Raw genomic sequence first — 26,918 nt, forward strand, 5'->3', positions numbered from 1 at the left:
TGTATGAAGTATGAATTTAAAATCTGTTTTTAAGAAAAATAAAGTTTTAGAGCTCAACTAAAAAATAAGCTCACGCGTTGCAGCATGAACCAACTGTTTCAGACGTAACTGCATGAATAAGACACATTTCAGGCGTGACTGCATACATAAATAAGACACAAAGTGCAAGAAGTAAAGCTCATATTTTTAGCAGTATTATTTTAACAACAATTCTTCAAGTGGTGGATTGCCCCGATGGGTAGGGCATTTCTCTTAGTCCTACTGCATCATGGGTTCAAAGTTCCAACCATCCCCAATTGGAGATGGGCAACGGTTATGACAGGCAGGTAACCGCAGTTATTTACCCATAACCGTTTATGCTCATACCCCATAACCGTTTTCCCGTTAGGTAATTGCCTAAACGGTTAACCATACCCATAACCGCATACTCATTTAACCGTAACCGTTTAATCCCTGTTTACCCATTTACCCTTCTTCCCCCTTTATATCTTTTTTTTTTTTTTTTTTTTTTTTTACCATTACCCCTTTTTCACCCATCAACATATTTTTTAACAACTTGAAAATTTAAAAAAATTATCATAATTTTCTTTTTTTAAACAATTAAACACCGTTATAGGTACATTCATCATCCATTTCCGTATTTTAATTTTTTAAGTCCTTATACCATTCCAATAATTAAAATAATAGTTTAAGGACGATATTTTTAACTGTTATCAATGAAGGTAAATATAACATTTGGTAAGTATTATTGGGTTACAAAAATTGTTTAGAAGACATTTCTGTCAATTTCATGGTTACTCGCAAGGAATTTAAATTAATTTGGCGAATTCCTTGATGATGAGAATCATCATTCCTGTAGCAATGTTATTGAGAGAAGGACCGCTGAATTCCTTGCTAATTTATTGGGTCCTAAGTATTATTGGATCGAGAACATAGTTTGTGTTAATTTTACATATATAAAATAAATGGGTAAACGGTTACCCGTTTATAACCGCGGTTAATACCTAAAACCGGCTATTTAAATTTCGCGGGTAAACGGTTATACCCAGAACCGTTTATTTATATAAACAATTTATTCATAACCGTAACCGTTTAATTTAAATAGACGGGTAACCGCAGTTACCCATAACCAATGGGTATTTACCCATCCCTATCCCCAGTACCAGTTTAAGCACACCAAAGACCAAATTTAGCATGTTATGTCGTCATCCACCTAACCCCAGCAGATACTCATACAAAATTCAAACAGAACTTGCCAAATTCATCCTCTTAAAATACAAAACGAAAATAGTTTATGATCACTGACCTCTTTGAATCGAATGAAATTCAGATTCTTCAATGATCTGTGGTTCATGATTTCCCTTTGAACATGTTCATCCATCTGCATCACCAAAAAAAAAAATATATATATATATATATTTAAAAAAAAATACAAAATGAAAATAGTTTATTATCACTAACCTCTTTGGATCGAATGATATTTGGATGGTCCAGTGATCTATGGTTCATGATTTCCCTTTGAACATGTTCATCTATCTGCATCACCAAAAAATTAATAAATATTTTAAAAAAAATACAAAATTTAAAGGATAAGAATTGCGAAGATTCTTAGGTCTTAGTTCGGAATGAAATAGCTCGTCTCACCTCCATATATTAACAAATCTTAGTCTATATGATTTTGCCAGAGCCACCGAATGTTGAATATATATCTGTTGAATGTTCTACTACCATCAACATTATAAAGGTTTCTAATTGAATCATAAGTTTAAAATCCAAGCATGAAAGCCTTACAGAGATAAATAAACAAATGTAAATAACTAATTAGGCAGTACACAGCAGAGAGGGGAGAGAGAAAGAGCAGTTGAAGGAGTGAGAAGCAAAGTAGCATAACAAGTGGAAAGTAAGCAATTAAGCATAGTCATCTCACGTAGGGAATGCCTGAGAACTGATCTTTGCTTCTCTTCCTTATGATCCTCTTAAATGCAATTCTACACATTTCTAAACCAAATTTACAAAGCAGAATTCAAAGAAATTTAAAGAAACCTAGTAAAGATTCAAACTTTTTTATTATCCGAAAGATATACATAACCCCACGTAACAAAAATAAATTTATGACACAAACGACATGATCTTTAGCCACAAAAAGCAAGAGAGAGAGAGAGAGAGAGAGAGAGAGAGAGAGAGAGAGAGATTTTGCTTTTTGCACTATGCAGAATGTGCAGAGAACCAAAATATCATAACCCATTTAACAACATGATATTTTAGGCAATAAGGCATCACATTTAAACCCCAAATGAAAGAATTTGAGAGAGAGGGCATACGTGGTTGCCAAGAAGAGGAAGAGAGCAATTCTATTTCCTGTAAAAATGAAGAAACAGAGCATTCACAAACACATGCACAAATCTCAAAGGAAATTGGTAAGAAATAATCGTAATTGAGAAAATAATCAGAAAACCAGAGAGGACACAACTGGAGTCTAATTCTACAGAACCCATGACAGACAAATATCCAAAATTAACAGATTACATTAACAACATTCCAACAAAAGTAAGAAGACCAGATAAATTATCTATTCTAACGTACATTAGTTCCATCATGCATAAATCAAGGGAAGGCCAGTATCTAAGGTAATCCAACATATTAAAGCATCCAAACACAGACTCAGAATTACAAAACGCATGAAAATTCACATTCCAACGTGTTATGAAAATGCAATCACCAATTTCAGATCAACCCAAACCAAATAAACTTATATCAGTACGCATCAAACCCACCAAACTCAATCAATTTCATCGGTATATAATTGCACGAAAAGTTACATTGAATGCAGACTCAATCAATTTCCCCAAAGTCATTGTTAACTGAAAATCAATACCAAACCCATAAATACCACCATAGAAGTTGGCAAAACCCAAAACAAAATACAAAAAATTACTCATATAATCACAGAAAAACATGAAATTTGAGCACCCATTTGGCCAAGTTAAAGGATCAAGGCACTCACATCATCGAAGTACTCTTTGGGAAGATCTTCTAATACTGGTTCTTCCTTTTTCTTGCTTTTCCACAGAGCTGCCATAAAAAACCCAGAGAAGCACACATTCAGAAAAGAAAAGGTCCAAAACTGCCATAAAGAATCCAGAAAGCATACAAATTTATCAGAACAAAAACCAAATGATGTGAATGAGTAGTGAGAGGTTGTGTTAGGCACCTGAAACACGTTTTGGTTTCAACTGAAAGGGCCAGAGCGTTGCATGCGAGGAAGATGACGATAGGATTCCAGAGACAACATCCACATTCTCTTTTCTTGGGTGAACTAACCAAACCATATTATATACTAAAACGACATCAAAAATCATTCACAAAATCACAAATAAATAGAACAAAAACATTCACAAAAGAATTCCCCAGGTTTTCAAATGGAAATTACACATTTACGTAGCTTATATAAAAAGCCAAAATATAAAAAATTAATCAAAAGGTTGAGAGAACTCACATCCCAGTAATGCTTATTGCTGATATTAACACCCACTGACACCAGCCCTTGGTTTGTGGAATTCCCAGGCCCAACTCCATGACCTCCGTCTCTGCCCAACTCCATGGCCTCTGTCTCTACCATCCCAGTAAGAGCTTACCAAACTTTTCAAATGGCTAAATTGTTCATTTAACTTGATAACTTCTTCCTGCAATCCATAAGTAAGATCATTAGATGCGGTAAATAAAACATCATACTTCGTCCATGGCATTCTAGCAGAGAAACCAATTGCATTCAGATGGAGCCTAATTTGTGGAACTACATTTATATGCACTGAAATACATTATCATGTTGTCATATTTAAAACTGAGGTTTATGCAGTATGCTATCTTTAGCATACACAAAATTTTTGCCCCTCATTTTTGAAGTTCTGCACTTCATAATTTATATACCTTCAGTTTCCCTTCCAATGAAGGTATGGACTGCTTTCCATTTGGAATTTTCGTAAGACAATGTTATGATATTCCTAATTTAGAATGTGTTTCCATTCTAATCTATGCAAGCCCTAAATCATAACTAGTGTACAATTAGATCTCAATTACTCTGATGTGTTTGAGCATGTGGCACGGCATGAGAATCAGAACCACTCCATGTTGTTCTCCGCTTCGTGATTTGGTCATCAAACAATACTTCATTCCCTCCATCTCTTATCACGTCTTCTTAATGATCATTAGTTCGCCTCCAAACTGAATCCACAAAAAACTACAAATTAATCCCAAAACAATCATACAAAAAAATTGCGGATTAGAGTCGATTACGTACCATTTTCCCAGGATGTAGAGCTCGGTGATGATTCCCTCCTCGTTTTGCACCTTAAACATCGACATTTTAAACCAGAAACCAAAATCAAACAAACATAAAGAAATACGACTGACAGAATCACACTGTAAGCCACCACTCCCTCGCTTCCACCGTTCCACCCACAACACCAAAAACAACAATAACAATAATAACAATGTACACTCAGACAAAACAAAAATGCACCAAAGCCCTCCAGTGCTATAACAGCACTTCTAGGACAACTTCAATATCTATGGACTGTTCCTTTCTCCATGTTACAACGATAGTATTAGAGCTCTTACAACATCACAGATGCATGACCAAGAGTGTATTCGACAACCTTTTCTCTGATCCTTTTCATCAGTTGGTCCTAAAGATTGTATTCTTTTAAATTCATCTTCTTTTTCGGTATCAACACACATTTATCACTTCATATGACGAACACAAAACACCTAACATTTTGGGTGACAAATTAGAAGCAACTAATCAGAAGCTGGGTACTGAGAATTAAATTACTCTTAGTTCTTATAGTCCTAATGGAAATTACTCATTGATTCACAAAATTAATCAAACTAAAATGCAAGAAAAGCAAAATCAACAACCCATATCAAAATAATATGAAAAGATCCCAACAAACCAACCAAACAATTAACATTTAAAATAAAAAATTCCAAAGTTGGAGGGAAATAGCACCAGAAAAAATATACACATCCAATGCTTTTAATATAAAGCTAGAAGTAGGAATAACTGAGTAAGTTAATGAAGGCAAAGCAGAGGGTAGGAAGCAGAACATACCAAGAGACCACTAGGGCATCCGGGCCGGTCTGCCGATGAACGCCGTGTACTGGTCGACAAAGCCTAATGGCATCGGCCCGGCAAAGAAGTAAAAGTCGAAAACAGCCCCAATGACCTTGTAGGTGAGAGAAGTCCCTCTGTAGAACACATCCATGCCATTGCAGATGCTTTGGTAATAAAAAATTACAGTTTTATTCAAGTTTCTCAGTCACAAACTAACCACCCTTTGTTGAGCAGCAAGGAAGAGGGGGAGAAAATTGATTCCTGGAGGAGCTTTTTCGTTCAAAACTAAGTCGAGCTGCGAGGATGAAGGGTCGAGGATTGTTCGTGAGCTGGTGTTGCGGATATAAACATATAGAAAGCGCCACTGTCTCATAACAAACACAAATTGAATATGATCACCATGTCACATTAATTACCTAAAATTCAAAATGTTATATACATTAGGATGTTGAACAAATTAGTTACATTTCATTAAACTAAAAGATTTACAGAATACGAGAAATAAAGAATATGTATTGTTTATATGAAAATAGAATAACAAAGAACATCATTGAGTCATTGATTACCATTTTATTCGGTAGTTTCCTCCAATTGCAATTGTTGAGATTGTAGGAGATCTTCGAATAAAACCTTTAATTCAACCATCCGTACACAAACATAATAGACAATGTTTTTTAGCGAATTATGGACAAAGCTTAATATTCAAATGCAATGAAGTGGAAAACAAAATCCAATTCTAGGACGAATTGAATCCTTATTAATCCTTCCTGGTCTAGTACCTAAGAACCAATGAAGTGGCAATATATGGATATGCATGCTATAAGAAACCATTCATTTGTAGATGGTATTGTGTCACCAATATTGTATTAAAAATCTACCCATGATAAAGATGCAATATATAGTTTGGTAAAAAATCAAAACGAAGAGTTAACAAAGGAAAAGGATTAAGACGTTGAAAATCAAAATTGGATTCTTTTATTTGGTAAAGACGGTTACCCCACTGGCTGTCTGAAACCACAAACACTTTTTTACATGGAAACTTTATAAACTAATACATTAAAATAAATCTAAGTGTTATAAATGAAAAATCCTGGGATTGATAGCAATGGCATTAACAGTGCCACCACATCCCAAATAAATGAACGAAAATATAGTGATTAACGTACAACTAAGAAGCTCAAGCTTGAACATAAACCAAGGCATAAGAGCTCACCAAACTTTACAAATGGCTAAATTGTTCATTTAACTTGATAACTTCTTCCTGCAATCCATAAGTAAGATCATTAGATGCGGTAAATAAAACATCATACTTCGTCCATGGCAATCTAGCAGAGAAACCAATTGCATTCAGATGGAGCCTAATTTGTGGAACTACATTTATATGCACTGAAATACATTATCATGTTGTCATATTTAAAACTGAGGTTTATGCAGTATGCTATCTTTAGCATACACAAAATTTTTGCCCCTCATTTTTGAAGTTCTGCACTTCATAATTTATATACTTTCAGTTTCCCTTCTAATGAAGGTATGGACTGCTTTCCATTTGGAATTTTCGTAAGACAATGTTATGATATTCCTAATTTAGAATGTGTTTCCATTCTAATGAATGCAAGCCCTAAATCATAAATATTGTACAATTTGATCTCAATTACTCTGATGTGTTTGAGCATGTGGCAGGGCATGAGAATCAGAACCACTCCATGTTGTTCTCCGCTTCATGATTTGGTCATCAAACAATACTTCATTCCCTCCATCCGTTATCACATCTTCTTGGTGATCATTAGTTCGTCTCCGAACTGTAGCCACAAAAAACAATAACAATAATAACAATGTACACTCAGACAAAACAAAAATGCACCAAAGCCCTCCAGTGCTATAACAGCACTTCTAGGACAACTTCGATATCTATGGACTGTTCCTTTCTCCATGTTACAACGATAGTATTAGAGCTCTTACAACATCACAGATGCATGACCAAGAGTGTATTCGACAACCTTTTCTCTGATCCTTTTCATCAGTTGGTCCTAAAGATTGTATTCTTTTAAATTCATCTTCTTTTTCGGTATCAACACACATTTATCACTTCATATGTCGAACACAAAACACCTAACATTTTGGGTGACAAATTAGAAGCAAGTAATCGGAATCTGGGTACTGAGAATTAAATTACTCTTTGTTCTTATAGTCCTAATGGAAATTACTCATTGATTCACAAAATTAATCAAACTAAAATGCAAGAAAAGCAAAATCAACAACCCATATCAAAATAATATGAAAAGATCCCAACAAACCAACCAAACAATTAACATTTAAAAATAAAAAATTGCAAAGTTGGAGGGAAAGAAGCACCAGAAAAAATATACACATCCAATGCTTTTAATCTAAAGCTAGAAGTAGGAATAACCGAGCAAGTTAATGAAGGCAAAGCAGAGGGTAGGAAGCAGAACATACCAAGAGACCAGTAGGGCATCCGGGCCGGTCTGCCGATGAACGCCGTGTAATGGTCGACAACGCCTAACGGCGTCGGCTCGGCAGAGAAGTAAAAGTCGAAAACACCCCCAATGACCTTGTAGGTGAGAGAAGTCCCTCTGTAGAACACATCCATGCCATTGCTGTTGAGCAGCAGAACAGAGTGCGCGTAAGAATCGTTGCCGACATTCCGGAGATCCGTGTAAACCCGGGTAGGACCCGTACAAATCAGTGTTGAGATTGATCGCCGAGACTTCAGTGGTGAAGAGGGTGTATGGATCGTTCGGATAGAGCTTGAACCCGTGCAGCTGAGAGTTCTCTCCGAGGCCGTAAAGGGAGGAGTCCTTCGGCAGCCGGGTGGATATCTCGAGGTACTGGTCCTTAAACACCAGTTCGCCATATGGGTCTTCGGATTCGGAGCTCGAATTGAAGAGGACCTGCCCGTCGGACTTCCTCTTGAAGGCGAACCCAAATGGGTCCGAGATGTAGCTGAAAATGAGCTCAGAGCCGGAGTACTCTGAGACTTCGATGGGGCTCTTCGTCTTCGCCTGAAACACGCTTTGGTTTCAAATGAAAGGGCCAGAGCCTTGCATGCGAGGAAGATGACGATAGGATTCCAGAGATAGAGAAAGGAGGAGTAAGACGACGGAGGCGAGAGAAGGGAGACGGCGGCAAGAGGAGCAGAGGACGGAGGCGAGACCGTCTGTATCGTGGTCTGCGAGACGGAGAAGGCAAGGAGGGTTTGAGACCGTCTGCATCGTATCGTTATTCCCTTCCCGCGATCATCAACGCGTGTACATCAAGATCAGCGGCAGAAGGCCTTCTTTACACTAAATTTGTAAATAAATTGAAATTCATCCCATAACACTGTTCATTTGAATAGTATAATTGGAATCCTCTTTTTTTTTCTTTTTTTTTTTTTTTCTTTGTTTTGAAACAAAAATCCCTTTTTAAGACTAAAAAATGGCATCCTACTTAAAAATTACTTTAGTCTAAGGAATCCTTTTTTAGACTAAAGTAATTTTTAAGTAGGATGCCGGTTAGATTTTACGCAAACCAAAACCTTACAATTAGTCATACTTGTCAAAAGGCCTCAGAAGTCTCCACTAAAATGCTTCCCTAAGCACAAGTACATACTGATGCCATTGACAAACTCATCGCTGCTGTTAATGCTTTCGGCGCCATTTTTACATTTCCCTCTTAGTAAGATGAGATGAAGAAGGGTTCTCAGAAGATCCAGTTCCGGTATCTCAATTCAACTGCGCAGTTGTTCCTCGTTGTAACTCGATCTTGAGTACCTTACAACCATCATATTGCCAACAGCTTTTGAGTCCCGACTACAATCAGAAGCATTTACCAAGTTGTCACGAGGGCCGTAGATACTGGCAGCGTCATCAGCGGAGGATGGGTGATTAATCGTGCTTCTGTTATTGTTTTCAGTTTCCATTCTATCATTTTCTGTAATGACACCTGGAGTTTCAGCCGCTTCAACCACTTGCAATTCAACAGATGTCTTGCAAATAACAACGGGTTCAATATCATGGCCGTGGTAATCATCAGGATGAGTTACTGTGCATTGCTCCACAAAACTCCATTGTTAGAGGAAGAGATATTCATGTCCTCATCCATCGTATTTTCTTGGCTATTTCTATTTAAGATGTCATCCTTAAATCCGGTTGGATTAGTGCGAGCATCATCTGCAGAAGACAGGTCTTCAACCTCTCTGTTAAACAATGACCTCAAAGCACTGCTAGACACAACCTGATCAACAGAATGCAACCCGGGTGGGGAAATGCAGATGGATGACGGGTCGACATCCATCTCATCGCGAGTAATTTCTTCTCCATAACTCTCATTACATAGGTCATTTCCACGTGCTACCAAATTACTTGGTTCGGTAGCCACTTTACCCTTGGTTCTCTCAGCTCCATCCCCACAGTTATTCTTATGTAGAGATAATACTTCCTCATTTATTGGATCCTTATTTACCACTTCTTGATTTCAATTGGCGAAAGACGCCACATCCATTGTGGTATCTTTGCTTTCCATATTAATTAGTCCACTGCTAAAGAAACAGCCTGATCATGAATCAAAGAATCATGAGGTGGGCAGTGTAGCATATCAATCAAGGCCTTGTGGTACTGCAATAGGCTGATAGATGGCGTAGACAACCCTTTCCAGCAGACATTAATAACTTTGAGTATATGTTCACACAGGTTGCCCATTTCTGCCCAACGGCAGTTGCAAATACCGAACTGCGAACCAAGGTTCCAAACAACATAAGTATTCTCTTGGTCGAGCTCCTCAATAACTTTTGCACGTGTACCTTCTATGACAATATTGCAGTCAGGAATCTTCAAAGCTTTACGCCAAGATGTTAAACCACTCGCCCACTCATCTTTCCAATATCATGCAAAATCATCCTTCTCGGAATATTCATCAAGCCAGAAGTAGGAATGCACTTTTGTACCCAGCTTATCAATCAACCAATCAGCTCGTTTGTACACGCTAGGTTTCTTCTCGTTCAATAGCCTAAGCTTTAGCTCTTTGTGGTAGAACTCCATTGCCGCAGAGGTTTCCTGGCTAGCAAGAGGAATATTTTGTAGTGCAGAAATCCACATCCCTGAGTCAAGAGACATTTTTCTTGCACGTGTTATTCAAGATAAAAGCAAAAGAAAAAAAAGGTTCCTATTTAAAGAGAAGAGGGTGAATGAATTAAACGATACACTTGTTACGTCGTATCATAAGGCAAAATATACCCCTACTGAATATGATAGTGACTAACCAATTCTAGGATACCAGGTTGCCTTAAAGTAATCCATAAAATCTGATTCATCAAAAAAATCTTCTATAAAGTCCTCAAACAAACGCTTGCTTCCTCGTTGTTGACAGATGTTATCCACTGCCTGATGAAGCCTCCTTGATGTTGTAGCTCGCATCTCATTGTCCACACATTTCTTTACTAAGTTTTTATGCCATGCATGATGAACCCGCCAAAAGCTTATCATCACTGAACACTGAAATACATCACTGAGTATAATGAAAAAGAACTTCAGTGAATAAAATTGTCAGTATGAAGACTGGACGAGGACTGAGCAACCAACCTGATGGTGAGCACATCAGCTAGAGGATCATCCACTATGAAACCAGCTAAATTCCATGCAGGATCTTTCGTTTGATCTCTATTGTAAAAAGCTCTCATCCATTTATGGGCATTGGAACTTTCAAACTTCGGAGCAACTATCCACGCTACCGGAATGACCTTGTTGTCTTCATTAAATACAAGGAAACTATGAACGGGATACTAAATAAGGAAAACTAATGAAAATGGCTTGAAAACTTTGAGTTTTAACGATAAGGACAAAATAAAGGGTAATGTGAATAGTACCAGATTTGATTTTTTAGTGTAAAAATATGGTTTTTCATTCAAGTGAACAGTACCGTGGGTTTTCGTTAAAACTCCCAAATAAATAACGTTGCAACAAGAACTAATTCTGTTTCTCATTATTACTATTAACAAATGTAGTTGATAATAAAAGGGTGAACAAACTAAACGGACCTTCCATTTGGTTGTTCCAAACCTTGATCAGAAGCTATAAGGCTGTGATTGCCAAAGCGAATCATCTGTTGCAACTGCCACTCTGTTTGAATGCCCAAAGTTAAAAGGTCCACATCAGAGAAATCCTCATAGAAGAGAACATGACTCTGATGGTTTTCTACCCACATGTTAATGCTAACTGCAACATCAGCATCCAATTCATATATAGAACGTCGAATGACCCTCTCCTGCCTCCGAACATAACTATGGGTTAAAAGGTCATTGCAATTAGATGGACCACCTTGTTTCTCTACTGATTCATTGTGTCTCTGCATTATACTTTCCACAGAGACCCCCACATATAACAAAGACTGCACACGAAGAAGCAGACAATCAGAGATACAAGGGGCAAACATAACACGTGTTCCAGCAGCCATCTTATCTTGTGGACCATGGCATGGCGCTCCTTTCCTATCTACATGCTAATCCTGATTATATATGATAAGCGCCACTGAGGGTTCAGCAATTAATCGTTTCACAATAAAGTGGCAGGTACAACCTCTCTTGGTTTTCAGTCGACCAGCATTTTTCTTCTTTGAGATATTAATCCTGCAGGGTCGTACAAGCCCACCCTTCCTCTGGTCATCAGGGCCAAAGGAACACCAATATCTACACATTTGAAAAAAAAAAAAAAAAAAAAAAAAAAAAAAAAAAAGAAGATAGGTTAAGCTGATAGGATACAGGAATGCTGGCTAAAATGGACAAGGGTAAAAACTGGAACTTACAGAATATATTCAAGAATACCATCAACCTTTGGTTTGTAAGGCGTCTTTGGCTGCCGCCGTCGCCTCGCTTCAACGTATAAAGGTCTAGCAGCAACGGTGAAAACAAGGATCTCAATATTCTTGCCTGCCAATTGAGCACAAAGCACCTACATAACACTCACTTATGGGTATCATCTACCCAATTAACAAACACACATGGCTCCTTACATCTAAGTGAACAATTTTTGGGTGGGTGAATCGCAACTAACATATCAACTATGCAAATCACCCATAGTACAACACGTGATTAATAACCACAAGTGACAATGTTAGCATCGACATCAAAACATCCTCAATTTGTATAGTATTCCCTCCTTGTAGACAAGTCACAGTTTGACATTTCTACATAATTGTTTCTGTTTTTTTATACAAGTTATTTCACATTACTCTAAGTTTCAGTTTTTGATTTGCATGTAAGGAGTTAGGTAGCATTGGTCGACTAATATAGCACATGGATTAATAACTACACGTGACAATGACAATGTCAAAACTAAAAAATTTCTCCATACGTAGTATTGTCAGCCTCCTTACAAACAGGTCACAATTCAACATAGGTTGATAAGTTTTTCTTAACAAGTTACTTCACATTACGTCAATATATGGTTCAGTTTGCGATTTGCTGGTAAGAAATCGGGAATTTTATTAGCCACTCTCCCTCCTGGTCTCCTCTAATATTCTTTCATAGTTATTTTTGTATTTTAATCATATTATCATGTTTAGTCAGGTATTGGTGATAACACGATTAAACTACAAAAATGAAGACACAAGAATAAAAGTGAAAATTACAATGAACTACATGGATTTTAATTCAACCTATTTCAAAACGTCATAAAACAGAATAATTAACTAAAATGAACAACTTTTGACCTTTTGGTTGCTGAAATGATCGAAATCAAATTTTGCCAAACATAACAACATCGCGTCAACAACACAACGACTATAAAAACATCGTGTCAACTACACAACGGCTATAAAAGGACGATGTATGCTATAAAATGGATTATTTTAGTAATCAATTTTCAGACGGAAAAAAAAAAAAAAAAAAATCTCAATTGGGCCGGTGCCTGGCCTCGACCCATTATCGGGCCCAGTTTAATTAGATAAAAATGTGTGATTTAAATGCACCGTGTGGAAACCGAAATCTAACTTGTCCAACACGTTAAACCCTAGAAACCCCCTTTGGCTTTGAGAGAGAGAGAGAGAGAGAGAGAGAATCGACTCCCACAAAAATGAATCTGAGCCGTTCGATATTTACCGGAATGTGGCTGGCGAGGAAGCTCTGCACGACAGTTGAGGCTGCGACGGTGGCGGAAGCTGTGACGGCGGCGAAAATGGGTCAGCCTGGAAACCCCATTAGGCTTTATCGGAGGCTATCGGCTTTGGGAGCGACCGGAGAAAACTTGGCGAAGACGTTAAACCAGTACATTATGGAGGGCGAAATGTTCAGGAAGAGTCAGCTCGCGAAATGCAACAAGGAGCTCCGCAAGCACGGCAAGCACCAGCAGGCCCTCGAGGTTACGCCCATTTCCACTTCTACCCCTCCCCCTTTATTTTTTGCTTCATTTTATCCCGAAATTTTCAATTGCAGGCAATGTGAATCTATTTCTTGAATTTTAGGGCCGTTTGATAATCATTTCGTTTTTAGGTTTTAGTTTTCATTTTTGTTTTAGAGATAGGAGACATAGAAGAGCGGAAGAAGGATGGTGGGAGAGATGTAAAAGAAATATCTTAAAGAAACTATAAACGAAATGGTTGTCAAACGGGTACTTAGGTGTTTCGAGTACAATTTGATCTAATATTTGTATTACACTGCTTAGTGCTTCATAGATTTCAAGATAGTAAGTAGTAATATGTTCTGTTGTTGATTCGGTTGTTAGTGCAGATAATGGAATGGATGGATTTAATGAAAATGGAGTACTCGAAATCAGACTATGCCGTACGCGTGGATCTTACGTCCAAAGTCAAAGGGATAGAAGCCGCTGAGGATTATGTCAGCGGCCTACCGGAATCGTCAAAGGACCTATTCACTTACAGTGCACTTATGCACTGTTACTGCAAGGAACTGATGGAAGAAAAGGTACTGGCGCTTTTTGCAACGATGGATGAGTTGGGATGTGCTTCGTCTACTTTTATCTTTAACAGTCTCATGTCTCTGCATATGAGAAAGCAGAACCCGGAGAAAGTGGATCCTTTAGTGCAAGAAATGAAGGAGAGAAACATCCTTCTGGACAAACGTACTTATAAAACATGGATGCAGAGCTACGCCGCCTTAGAAGATTTCGAAGCAGTAGCACTACTATTTTTTAATTAGCCTCTATGCCTGCACTTCTAATCTAAGTGGAGTCAAAAGGGTATGGAAAACACTCAGGAAATCTTTCCCCACAAAAAACAATGAAAGCTATCTTGTAATGCTTCAGGCCCTTTGTAAGCTAAATGACATTGAGGGATTGAAAGAAATGTTTGAGGAATGGGAGTCCATTTGCTCCTAATATGATATGAGTTTGGCAAATGTTGCTATACGTGGGTACCTCAGTCAGGGCATGCACGAAGAAGCAGAATTGATCTTTGCAAATGCCTGTAAGAAGACGAAAGGTAAGGGGTCTTTCCTTGAGGCTCGGGAAATGCTCATGGTTCACGCCTTGAACACCCGTAGGGTGGATTTGGCTGATAGCCATTTGGGAGCTGCTGTTTCGGAAAGCAAGGATGGGGAGTGGCATCCATCCCCAGATACCAGAATTGCATTTCTCAAGTATTTTGAGGACGAGAAAGATGTTGATGGTGCTGAGAAATTTTGCAAGATTCTGAAGCGTCTAGGTTGTCTCTGTTGCAATGAGTATTGTTTGTTGCTTAAGACTTACATAGCTGCTGGAAAATCGGATCCTGCGATGCGTCAGAGATTGAAGGAAGAGCATATTGAAATCAGCCCCGAGCTTGAGAATTTACTTGAAAAGGTTTCCGAGTGAATTGACTGCTTAGAGCAGCCCCCTAGAACTTCCAACACATTTTTCGGTTCTTGAACTTGTATAAAGGGAATCTTTAGCGTTGGATCTTTCGAGCTTTCAGTATTTTCAGATTGATACAATCAGTATTGTATCAACACGTAAGTATGCAGGCATAGATTTTGCTGTTTATGGTATCAAAACATGTTTTGCACTTCAGTGCACATGCTTTTCATTGACTCTCAGCATTGGAACTTACGTTTTTAATCACACATTCGTTATATCATTGTCCGAATATAATCTTACCTGTGTGGTCGTGACACGCATTTGGTAAGCTTCGGGGGAGATAAGAGTAATGGTAGAACTCACGAAACTTAGTTGATTAGATTTTTTTTTTTTTTTTTTTTTTTTTTTTTTTTTTTTTGGTTTTTTGTTCATAGTAACGGGCATTGTGCAAGGTAGGTCATTTTTTTCAGAGAACTGGGGAACAGGCTCATGGTCTTCTTTACACAAATCTATGTTTAGTTTACTACATAGATTAGTGGCAACAATCACACGAATATCGCCAACTACCGCTACTTCGAAATCAAAAAACTGCAAACTAAGGTTAAGTGTTTGTAAAGATGAAAGATTATATGTATTACGTGACTAATGACTGTGATGTTGCCGAGACACGAAAAACATGAAGCTTCCTAGAACTATTTGGTTTAGTAAAAAGTAAATTTCGAACAACATTGTTTCGTGGTGCTACACAAGCCAACCACATATTCTGCGGCTCCTCACAAGAATTCGACATCTTCCTGATGCTCCAGAACAATGGTGGCAAGAGCAAGTCTATAAGCTGAAGATCTCAAATTCCTGACTAGAACATATATTTCCTTTCGTCTTCGCTTAGCTGGCGCCGAATCCCATTGTTCCTCTCTGAGACGAGCGAGTACAACTGCCTCACAAAAAGCTTCTGCTACTGGCTTCTTGCTGCATATAAAATAAAATGCAACTTAGCACACGGCAAATTATGAATGCATAACAAAATAGAAAGAAAAGATGGTCGTTGTAAAGTGGCAAGAGGCTGTGAACTAACCACCCTCTAACAAAACCGGTGGTGATGAAGCCTATTGGCGAACGATGAGTTTCTCTAAGAACAGCGTCCTCTGGCATTTGGAGTTCCCACTTACCAGAAGATTGCTCTGTGAAGTACGATGCCACAGCAGATTGAGGCATTTGAAGTCCTCCATCAAAATTCTCTGACCTGCAAGACTCGCACATGAAGCTTATTTTCAAAATTATTGGTCTGCAGCATGAATATTGCTCTTAAATACGTATAAACGTCTTTCAAAAATGGCCATAAAATTTCAAGTCACTCCCAAGATTAAAATTTTCAACGGTTACATTAAATTTCAGAAAATTTTCATCAATGCAAGTTCTGAATAATGAGGCGTAACATAAATAGGTCACATTATCTCTCAAACTGGACTTTATCCTGGTCCAGGCACATTAAAGCAGACACATTCAATAAACTCATTAATCACCAAGATGAAAACCACTCTACTAGTAATAAACGACGAGGAAATTTCAAGCACCACCGTTACAATCATAATCATAAGCTTTTAGGATATTACTTGAAGGGATAAATCATAAGCTTATAGGATATCAAACAAAATAGACTACCTGGTCCACAGTGATATGTCTGTCAGTCGAGGCGCACAAATTACAGCTCCCTCTTCAAGAAAACCTTCCTTGTAAGCATGGAGTAATACTCTAACAAAACATAATCTACGGTTGTGCTTAAATCTAGTAAACTGATCTCGGCCCGGACCAAGCTTGATTTCATCCCTCATAAACTTCATGAAACTTGTCTCCTTATCAGCCACATAAGGAAACAGATGTAAATGACAGCCTTCAATTTCATTCAAGAAATTTGTCAGTGAAAAACTCATCCGTGCTACAAAACCATCAAATGAATTTCCATGACAGCCAGCTAATGTAGCAGAGTTTCCACACTCTGAATTAGATGATGAATTGCTTCTGACACCATGTTGCTGCCTAAAACTCTCGGCATCTCCAACTGCATTAGATTCTTCGTTTAAAGAAACACGGATACTATTCCATGGGGATAAAATGGGAACCCTCAAAGGTCTTATGGCTGGAGGACGCAGTTCCTCTTTAAGATTAGAGGCAGCAGCTTCGGTTTCCTTGAGGCATAAATATGCATCGCAATCAGGAAAATCTGAAGGAAAATATGGCAACCCCACCTAGAAAATAAAAGGGACTTAGATGGAACGTTCGATAACCTTTTATTAAATATTATACCCAATAAGTTTCAATGCTTACTTCACATGAAATCCACCGCTTCTCTCTCAAACCCATTGCATGAGCCCCCATAGAGACAAGAAAAATCCAAAATGCCTTAACCCAGCTTAATGGGAGTATAACAGACCATCTGTAAGGAAATAAGTGATGGACTTCTAAGGTAACTTTAAAAATATGAAAGTCAATTGAACAGATGATAAAGTTCGTGATGCAATTTTAAGGCGAGTCAGAAAAGAACAGATTGTCACATTCTACTGTTTATGAAATTCAGAATGTCGAACATCACGTTAACAATTATTGCACGAAGAGTTAGTAGGGTAAAAAAGACAGAGAACTATATAATATATCTTATGAGAAACAAAATATATTAACAGTTTATAAACAGTACGAACATACAACTCAGAAGAAATGGTGTCAACTGAACCCACATATAAGCATTAATACAAGAACATCAAATATGCAGCAATTAACTTAATCCACATAACGCTAATAGAAGAATAAACCAGGAAAAAAAAGGAGTTTACCCAACATGCAAGCCTCTTCCGTTACTATTCTTCAAAAGCATAATCAGGCAAGACCGTGAGCCCTGTGACGTGGAGGAAGTATTTAGTGCCCCTGAACTTGAATCATTGAGGCAGAAGAAATTCCTCTTCTGGTCATGTCTTTCATTGCAAAGAACAGCCTCTTCCACTGGAGGGCTTACTCCACTGCTAACATCCCACAAATTGTTTGCTCTGATATTGCCACTACCTGCAGGTTTGTCTGAAAATTGTCCACAGATAATATGCTCTTTGTCTTCAGTTCCTAGCACATCACCTAGTATACTAGCAGAACCTAAATCTTGAGCATCTGCATTGTTTCCAGTCTCTGTCAATGTGCGAGGATCCTTGACATTAAGGGACAAAATTGCATGAGAAGGAATTTCCTCCTCGTTTTGAAGATAAATTGTAGATTGGGAATCATCATCCGCCTCAGCAGCTGAATGTCTCATCAACTTCCAAGAATGATCTCTAGTCGTATTCAGCCAGACAACAAAATTAGCCATCTTTAACCTCATTACTTTCTTAAAATCAATGAAATCCTTTCCGTAACTCACTTGGTAGCGGGGATTAATGTCCTTTGAAGGAGTTGAAATGCTTTTGATCCCACACATTCTAATTTTGCAAGTTGACCCTCAAGTGAGAAACAATTAATCACGATGCCCCTGCCCTCCATCTAAGATAATAATGCATTATATGAATCAGTAAATAATCTACTCAGAAAATGTAGTATCATCTAACAGCAATGTGTTCTCTATACTGACATCTACCAAGCCTCGACTAGAGGCGAACTTTGACACCTAAGCACAGCACATAAACCACTTGAGAGTAGCATTTTGTGAAAAAATGTCAGCTTATCAGAGTATCAAGTGCAAAGCATAGTAGTAGACGAGTTTCAGTATTGCCAATTTGCCATAAATCATCATTCATTCAGAGATTTAAATACCAAACCAGTACTGTTGCATTCTATCTTAAGATCCATAAATCATCACATACTTCCTTCTGACGTGAAGTCAGATGAGATTCAGCCTCTATACACTTACGATTGATATTTGTGTGAACAAAACGAAAGAATGGGTACCTCTTTTTGGCAAGCTAATTTCAGAGTGTCATAAGCTTCAGAGAGAGCAGAAGCATGTATCCACACCCAAAGCTGGCGATCAGTAGAAGAGTGCTTTGTACCCTCTGGTCCATTACATTCATCACCTTCACAGGCAGCGGCATCATTATCTCTATTTGGTTGGCCAGAAGGCCGCCACATATAGTTCACAGGAGCAATTGGTTTTGAAAGAGGTGCTCCCAAATGATGAAGCTGCAGAAAATGGGTCATGTAGTCAATACCTCAAGTCATCCACATTCACAAAGAAAAGTGCAATAGGATAACTTACCATAGCATTATCATATGTGAGACCCGAAATAACAGAACGGGAAACATTTTCAAAACGAGTTGACGGAGGAGGCACCATTACCATGCCTAACATTGATAGTAACGAATCCTGTATGCATATGAAAAATGTCGTAACATCATAATTTAGTAGCAGAAAAGAACATATTACAACACTTCACCTTTTGAAGAAAAATAAATTAAAGGGTATACAATTTCCTAGGAATAGATTCATAAGATAGGAAGTAAAGTAAATGCCTGCCTCTGGGCCCTCCAACTGGATAGCTGCATGATAGCTTGCATCATGAACAAGCATTCCATCCTTGAACCACTTCAAGACAGCTCTGGACCCCCTTCCTCTACATTTTATTTTATTTTATAAAATAGATAACAAACAAATTAGTATTTATCAAGAAACATAACAAATAATACGCAAAAAGTAAGGAATAGCACTGCTAAATTAATAATGCGTTTTATCTGCCCTGCAAACCCAAGGGAAGGTAGTAACCCCAAAGCTTTGTCATTGTGAACCGCTTCGCATGCCAAACATGTGTTCTAAGCCTCTTTGTACCATCCCCTGATGTGCAGAAGCCCTTTTCAAGGTTCATTTTAAGCTCAGCTCTCCTACGAATGCGACGAGGAACGCTCTTCTTGTCATCTTTCTCTGGAGGCAACATCAAAGCATTACTCTGATCAAGTTTTCGCTTCTTTCTACATCTTTTTTTGGCGGCTTGATTGTCGTAAGCAGTGGTTCTTCTTCTCTTGCTTCTCCGAGACCGGAAATCATTGTTCAATCTGTTAGATACAATTGAATGGAGTGTCTCAAGCTCTGAACCCCGTGATTCTGCAAACTTTTGGACATTGATTTTTCGAGGCGGAGCTGATGAAACCTGTTGCCGTCTGAAACCATCGGTAGCCATTAGACACAATTAAACCCCTCAGATGAAGAACGATATTATACCAGTCCACCACACAAAATTATAATCGCCTCTTCACTCTTCAGACATCATTGGTCTCTATTCGCAGTACTAGTCTATTACTCTGAAATGTCCAAAAACAATTTGTAAGATTCTTCAAAGCTTAGCAATCGCAAGTTCGCAACTGTGGTTCCAATTCCAAATAAATATAAAGATGGAAACAATTGAAGACATGAGATACGAAATTCAGTCTAACTAACATCAATGATACAACAACTTCAACTTAACTTTCGAAAACCAATATGAAAAGACACAAAGCTAAATGAGCAACTGTGGATAAATATATAAAGATTGAAACAAAGAAAACTATAAGATAAGAAATTCTGAATGCAGTGCAGAGCAGACTCACCAGAAAACTATGTGAGATTGCGAAATTATCGGAACTGAATGGCTTTGGATTTGCGTTTCAGCTTCTGGTTATCTAGAGGTAGACATCACAAAATTATATATCAGCCAACGAGAGCGAGCGGCAAGAATAAAGTTAATTAATTTCAATGAAAATATTGAAAAATAAAGAATAAAACTTTACCATGGGAATCTGCAAGTAGAGAGAGAGAGTACCTGTCGACCTGACTACTGCAAGTAGAGAGAGAGAGTACCTGTCGACCTGACTACTGAGAGAAGAACAGGTGAGAGAGAGAGAGGGAGAGGGGGGGAGAGAGAGAGAGAGAGAGAGAGAGGGATTTTGCAGCAGAAGGGTGGAGAAAGACAGGAGGGAAAAGGGGTACCGAGCAAGCGGCTGCCCATTTGATACCTGGAGCAATTTAATTGATTACCGTTGGATCAATCTCAACGGCTGAAACTAAGGGATGTATTTAATTCAGAATTTGTGATACTTTAATAGATTTAAAAATCTATTAATTTTTATAGAGTTTAATTGATTTGTAGAAATTTTATATAAAATTTTGATTCAATTCCCTCGAAATCTCATGGGGAGATGTGAGATTTGTAGATGCTTAAAATGCACTACAAAATCTCTCCAATTCCCTCTACTTCCTCAACTTTCTCATATGCTTTAAAATCAAATTCTAATTAAATACACCTGAAATGTTATAAACTTATTTAAAATCCTAATTGAATGCACTATGATTTATAAGGATTTTAATAAATTATCTTAAAATTTTAATTGAATACATTGATGAGTCCATATTATACCATATATTTTACCCTCATCTTAGTATTAATATATTAGTTATTTTGGTATAATTTTGATACTTTATTGTATATTTTCAATGTAGGACATACGACTTCCTTTGGAGCAAAAAGTGACCAAACGAATGAATTTTGGAGTGATTCCAATTGGAGGATGTTCGTAATTCTTTTAAGATGATTGTATCAAAGATTAAGATTTTTCTACTGAGCCGTTTGACCGTGGAGATAAAATAAAGGCCCAGCGCACAACTTTCCCAAATTAACATTTCTTGACGTTTTGGATATTTTGGAGGTCAAGATGACATATTTTGATGAAGATTCCTTCTGATGATTTGTAGGGGACTTCTCTAGCTTTCAAAAGAGACCTTTTAGGACCAAATCGGAGTTGATTTGGCTGGTCAAAAGTTTGATTTCTTAAGAAGTCCGAATTTCGGTTTAAATAGAAAACCTTTTATTTTCTGTTTTATTATTTTATTATAGTTCCTAGTTTTATTCTAAGACACTTTAGGGTTTTATTTTGTAGTAGTATAAATAAGATTTTTTAGCTGTTAGGGTTAGGAGGGAAGAGAGGTGGAAACACACGCACAAGCCTTTGACAAAGTTTATTTTTTAGGTGTTTTCTATCTTTGTTCTTCATAATATTTTGTTTTATGATTGTTCATAAATAGTTATTTTGCTAGGACGAAGCCACGAGTCTTAGCATAAATATGTGATTTTATTAATTTGCTTATGAATAGAAGCATGCTTGCTTTGAATTATTAATCACCTTGATTAAACTATCTAATTGTCTTAATGATTCACGACCATTAAGGTTTTTAGACAAGTAACTTGATGCAATTTCTGATAGAACATCACCCTGAAATTGAACAGGGCTTCTTGTGATTAGTAATTGTAAGTTCACTTAAGGCGAACATTTGCATAGTTTTTCAAAGGGTTTTCACAAAACTTAATGAGTCTTGCATGTTTATATTTAATCTGAACATCACAGACGAGTTGCATGTTAGATATACGTTTTCGCTTGAACATTGTGAGGAAAAAATGCTTTAGGAAAACCTAACTTTCAGAGCATGTATGTGGAAATTAATAAGTAATTAGTAAAATTGCATAGGATTGTAACGGTGACGGCTGAACCCTAAGTTTTACAAATTGATTTTCTTTTAAATTGTTCTCTAGTTAATTTCTTTAATAGTTTTATTTTAAAATTCGTTTTTATTATTCTAAAATCAACAATTTCCAAACTTTTTTTAAAATAATTAATTAAGAGTTGGTTTTAAACATAAATTATTCATTCAATTCTTGTGAAAAACGATATTGCTTGAACTACCATATTACGACAACCTTGTACTTTTGCAAGTATTTTTAAGTGTTTTTATCCCTATTTTGCAGTTGGTAAAAACTCATATCATACATTTTGAATTTCAGATAATCAGTTTAAATCCTAATTGAATACCTCTATATTCATTAAAAGAATTAAAACCCCTCAAAAACCTAATTGAATAGCTCCTAAGACCAACTCCAATGGTGGGCTAAAAACCAAATTACCCCCCCCCCAAATTCCCCCCCCCCCTCCCCCCAAAAACCCACTTCAACCCAAGGGGAAAACTGGGGCTAAATGCTAAACCAATGCCAAATTCCCCCCAAAATTTAGCCCAGAAATCAGAATGGACTCCACCCAATATTTATCGGAATTTAAATTTTTTTAGATTAAAATGTTTATAAAATTAATTTACAATAGTCTACATATTTATTTATTTTTTAAATTTAATTTAACAAAAAAAATGGTCTAAGTTCATTCTTTAATAATTCCGGGCTAAAATTTTAGATTAGAACGGTTGGAGTAGAAAAGTTGTTTCTAAACTAAAAGCTAAATTTTTCGGACTAAAATATTTAACTTTTAGCCCAACCATTGTAGATGCTCTGAACACTTTCTGTATCCAAGAAAAACAAGGTATCGGACTGATTCATCAACTCTCTCTCTCTCTCTCTCTCTCTCTCTCTCTCTTGTTTTATTTAAGTGATGGATCATATAAACTAGGGAAGCCAGATCAGCGTCGTTGTTTTCAGAGAAACACATCTTCTCGGTCCTCGCCAACCTCTCAACTCCAAAAACACACACACGAGGAAGGCCAAATGGGCATCAAAGACCACGCCTCAGCCTTCTTCTTCTTCCTCGCAATCTCTTCCCTTTCTACCACTTTCGCCGATTCAATCCACGGCTGCGGCGGCTTCGTCAAGGTAAAAGACTTCATCTTTTTCACTGTTAGAGTTATGGGTCCTACCCCTTTACCTGATCGAGTATGTAATCGCCACTGTAAACTTTCAGGCTAGTTCTTCTCTGATCAATGCCAGGAAGCCCACCGATGTTAAATTGGATTATTATCACATCACGGTAAAACAATTTTTGGAATTACTGCCTGAAATTTCACTGCATTTTCGTCACTAATCTAAACCCAGATACGGGATATCGAACAAGTAGCAAATTGTTTTTGGGATTTTACGTTGAGCTTCGGACAGTTGATGGGTTGTTGAAGGATAGCACTCAATGTGCTCCCAATGGTTACTACTTCATTCCCGTATATGACAAGGTATTATTTCTTATTCTTTTTCGGTGTCGGATTTCGCTGGATCTTTACATTTCACGTGCTCTCATGCTTCAGTGATGATGATGTGTTGTCTGAAACTTTCCGGTTGGGACTGTTAATTGTACAAACTACACCACTCTCACATCATGAATGACAAGTTTTGTTTTTGTTACAGATCAAGTCCTGATATGCTTGTACCTTTCGTTCCATACATTGAAATTGGCTTCAACCGCTAGATCATTCACTTTGGTCACTTTCTTTGTCGCTATGTTTTATAGGTTCAAAAAATAGAAGAAAATTTTCTAAACTTGATTGACTTGCTGAACAAATGGTGGATGATCTAAAATATCTTGACCAGCATGTCCCGTTCGTTTATATCTTGTGTAGTGATTTATAACAAACCTGTGGTTCTTTTGTTTATCGCATTTGGTTTCAAAATTAAACTCTGCAAGATTAGTCAGACCTTCTTTTCTTTTTCATGCTGTTGCACATCGAGTGGGAAGAATCTGAGTTCATATTACTTTTCTCTGTTTTGTAAATTCGTGTTGCCCTAAAATATGCATCCCCTGTTAGAGTTAATCTCGTTACTTCATAGAGAGAGAGCACTAGACCAATGAACCAGGGTCTAACAGGATGCGATTGACCTTGTGATTGTAAATCTCCCCGTTGGGACGATTGTGTTCAGTTGTTTTCAGCATGAGGTCGTCGTTAGTGAAGGTGACAGCAGCCGAATACTGGGCATACAGGGCCTCCTTCATGTTCACCTCAGCGAACTGGCTTTGATATTTGTCAGGATCCAGCAGCGCCTGGACAAAGGCAGTCCTGATATCGGATGACAGCATCAGGGCATCATACACGCGGCTGGAATCTTCTTCAGGTTTTAGAGGTTAGAGCAGCAGCATGTACTCTTTTGAGATAGCATTTGGTCTTAGGATTGGTACTGACCAAGTGATCAGAGGGCTCAAGGGTGCAACGTGCTAGACCTAAGACTTCAACAGGAGTTATTTATTTTCCTAATCTTTTGGGAAAACTTTTACTACTAATCCCTCTTCTGGAAAGAGAGTTCCTCTCTCCGTTACACCTATAATGGAGTACGCCCGTTCTTACCTTTGGGGAGTTAAGGTACTAAATTTTACTGGACCGCCTTACTAATAAAGGGGCTTTTCTTATGAAAGAATAAGAACTCCCCTTGAGGGGGAACTTGTTTCACGGGAGTGCCTAAAGGTGTTAAAACAACTATGTAACTTAATGAAGGACTATGGCAGAAAATCCTTAGGCGCTTTGTTGCCCTCTTGGCAGACTATGACCAATTCCAGATCATAAGGGAAAATCCGCTCTATGTGAAAAAGGTGCTTTGCATAAGGTCTAGTTCCTTGGTCACTGGATTGGCGACGGCAAGAGAAGGTGCGTGCAAGCCGTGGTGGACTGGGAGACGCCACGCAAGGTGCAGTAACTACGATTCTTCCTCGAATTTGTCATACTTTTAATTTTTTTTTATATAATAGAAAAGTATAAAAGTTCATCGGGGGCTTCTCGGGGGATCAGAAGGGCTTAAGCTACTTTTGCCTTACCTTCTATTAGGGCGAATGAGGGGCGTGTGCAATAGTTTTCTTTCTTTCTCTCGCTCGATCGCTTCAATGCCTATAATTTGAGAGATAAGAGGAAAGCCTTCTCTCGAATTCGAAGATGTGACACAAATAATGACTCTCTTCGCCGGGATGTCAGCAGGTTAGGCAGCTGTAAGGTTTTTTAATATTCGGTGGAAGGCAGGTTGAAACTCTGCCCCAACCAAGTGAAACTAAGGGTCTGAAAGAGTTCACGATCTGATCTATGGCCGCTAAGAATGTCCATTAAAAGGAGCGGGCCGATGGGGTCGTTTTTCAAGCACGAATAGAACGATCGTGAAGGGGGTGCGCAACCTAGAGAGATGGCCATATCTCTTTGATGAATGTGGTATCGAGGTTCGGTTCATTTGGAAAAGAGGTCAGTCTTAGGGGAGACCATGCGAATGGTTGAATTGATGACCTCGCTTCGATCTCTTCGACTGAACCTGAAGGAGACTTCGATCATTCAACTTTAGCTTCTGAAGGAACCATGTCAATGGCAGTGAATCTTCTCTTTCAGATCCTGGCCTTGGTAGAACTTGTCTTTGATTGGGATTTCGATTGAGGCCGGTTCCTCATGTGCCTAAGAAGCCGAAGCAATCTCGATTTAAGCCAATTCCAGTTTTTCCTACTAAATCTTTTTTATAGTCGATCAAAGGGGAGCATAAGCAAGTTCAGTGGTTGAAACCTCTGTAATCGATGGGAGCAAACTCATATTAGGCACTCCCGCAGCATCAACTGGTACAAGGAAGAGGCACGATACAAAGTACGTGCATATTAGGCACTCCCGCAGCATCAACTGGCATATAAAAATAATTAATTATAAAAACAATTTAAATACAAAACTAAATAATAAACAAAGTAAAAAGGGACCCACCTCCTCTTCTCCCACCCGAGCACACCACATGCATTTCCACCTTCTTTCCTTCTTTCTCCATCAGCACCACCCATTCCATACAACCACCACGTCATGTGGAACTAGTCCCCTCCCCTAGACCAATCTTCTTTGTAATTTGACTCCTTCAAGTCAAGCCACATGCCCCCAAAAATACCCTAACCCCGAAAGTCAAATTAACGTTTGAAAAAAATAAATAAATAAATAACAGTTTGACTAACAGACGTATGAAATTGCTACAAAATACAAGTTTGTGTATGAGATTGAAATGCTCTAAAGATGTTGTATGAAGTTACAATTTTACTCAAACTTGAGGGTGTTAAATGTAATTTACTTAATTTAATTGTAAATCTTGAAGTTTTCAAGGGCAAGTTATGGTATTTACATTTAGAATTTTGAAGTTTTGAAGTTTCCATGGATAATTTATGGTATTTTGAATGTTTCATCCCTTTATATATATATATATATATATATATATATATATATATATATAGATGAGAATTAAGGTTTATGTACACCTCGTAACTTTTTATTGTCCTAGTTTCATCAAAGAAGTGCTAGTGGGGGATTCTCCACAACAACTGATAGT

At 37.8% G+C, this 26,918-nt stretch overlaps 2 protein-coding genes and 3 pseudogenes across 5 annotated transcripts; 2 read left to right on the forward strand and 3 right to left on the reverse strand.

Annotated features, from left to right (window-relative positions):
• Nucleotides 1-1,240: 1,240 nt before the first annotated feature.
• On the reverse strand, nt 1,241-8,151 carry LOC148689766 (putative alpha-xylosidase 2 pseudogene; annotated as a pseudogene). The gene is made up of 8 exons (XR_015958154.1): nt 7,568-8,151; nt 4,298-4,347; nt 3,497-3,683; nt 3,212-3,337; nt 3,005-3,072; nt 2,322-2,358; nt 1,462-1,536; nt 1,241-1,381 (listed from the first exon to the last, which is right to left on the reverse strand). The product of XR_015958154.1 is annotated as a putative alpha-xylosidase 2 pseudogene (transcript).
• Nucleotides 8,152-8,619: 468 nt separating this feature from the next.
• Nucleotides 8,620-12,180, reverse strand: LOC137749191 (uncharacterized; annotated as a pseudogene). Its single transcript, XR_015958155.1, has 6 exons — nt 12,177-12,180; nt 11,909-12,032; nt 11,145-11,792; nt 10,690-10,889; nt 10,371-10,615; nt 8,620-10,208 (listed from the first exon to the last, which is right to left on the reverse strand). The product of XR_015958155.1 is annotated as an uncharacterized LOC137749191 (transcript).
• A 959-nt stretch (nt 12,181-13,139) lies between these two features.
• Nucleotides 13,140-15,156, forward strand: LOC137749163 (pentatricopeptide repeat-containing protein At1g02370, mitochondrial-like; annotated as a pseudogene). The gene is made up of 2 exons (XR_015958483.1): nt 13,140-13,461; nt 13,830-15,156. The product of XR_015958483.1 is annotated as a pentatricopeptide repeat-containing protein At1g02370, mitochondrial-like (transcript).
• Nucleotides 15,157-15,498: 342 nt separating this feature from the next.
• Nucleotides 15,499-20,730, reverse strand: LOC148689767 (ribonucleases P/MRP protein subunit POP1-like). The gene is made up of 12 exons (XM_088689268.1): nt 20,626-20,730; nt 20,446-20,517; nt 19,596-20,160; nt 19,382-19,477; nt 19,124-19,231; nt 18,817-19,047; nt 18,293-18,411; nt 17,721-18,206; nt 17,218-17,326; nt 16,555-17,138; nt 15,968-16,135; nt 15,499-15,861 (listed from the first exon to the last, which is right to left on the reverse strand). Exons 3-12 carry the CDS (start codon nt 20,037-20,039, stop codon nt 15,666-15,668), a joined length of 2,541 nt encoding a protein of 846 aa, XP_088545394.1. The 5' UTR covers nt 20,040-20,160; nt 20,446-20,517; nt 20,626-20,730; the 3' UTR covers nt 15,499-15,665.
• Nucleotides 20,731-23,253: 2,523 nt separating this feature from the next.
• LOC148689768 (uncharacterized) lies at nt 23,254-24,350 on the forward strand. The gene is made up of 4 exons (XM_088689275.1): nt 23,254-23,483; nt 23,572-23,637; nt 23,747-23,833; nt 24,006-24,350. The coding sequence occupies exons 1-4, from the start codon at nt 23,379-23,381 to the stop codon at nt 24,015-24,017; spliced, it is 270 nt and encodes an 89-aa protein (XP_088545401.1). The 5' UTR covers nt 23,254-23,378; the 3' UTR covers nt 24,018-24,350.
• Nucleotides 24,351-26,918: the final 2,568 nt, after the last annotated feature.

This window comes from Pyrus communis, chromosome 17 (genome assembly GCF_041283825.1).
Source record: "Pyrus communis isolate YQ-2024b chromosome 17, ASM4128382v1, whole genome shotgun sequence".
Taxonomy (NCBI): Eukaryota; Viridiplantae; Streptophyta; class Magnoliopsida; order Rosales; family Rosaceae; genus Pyrus; species Pyrus communis.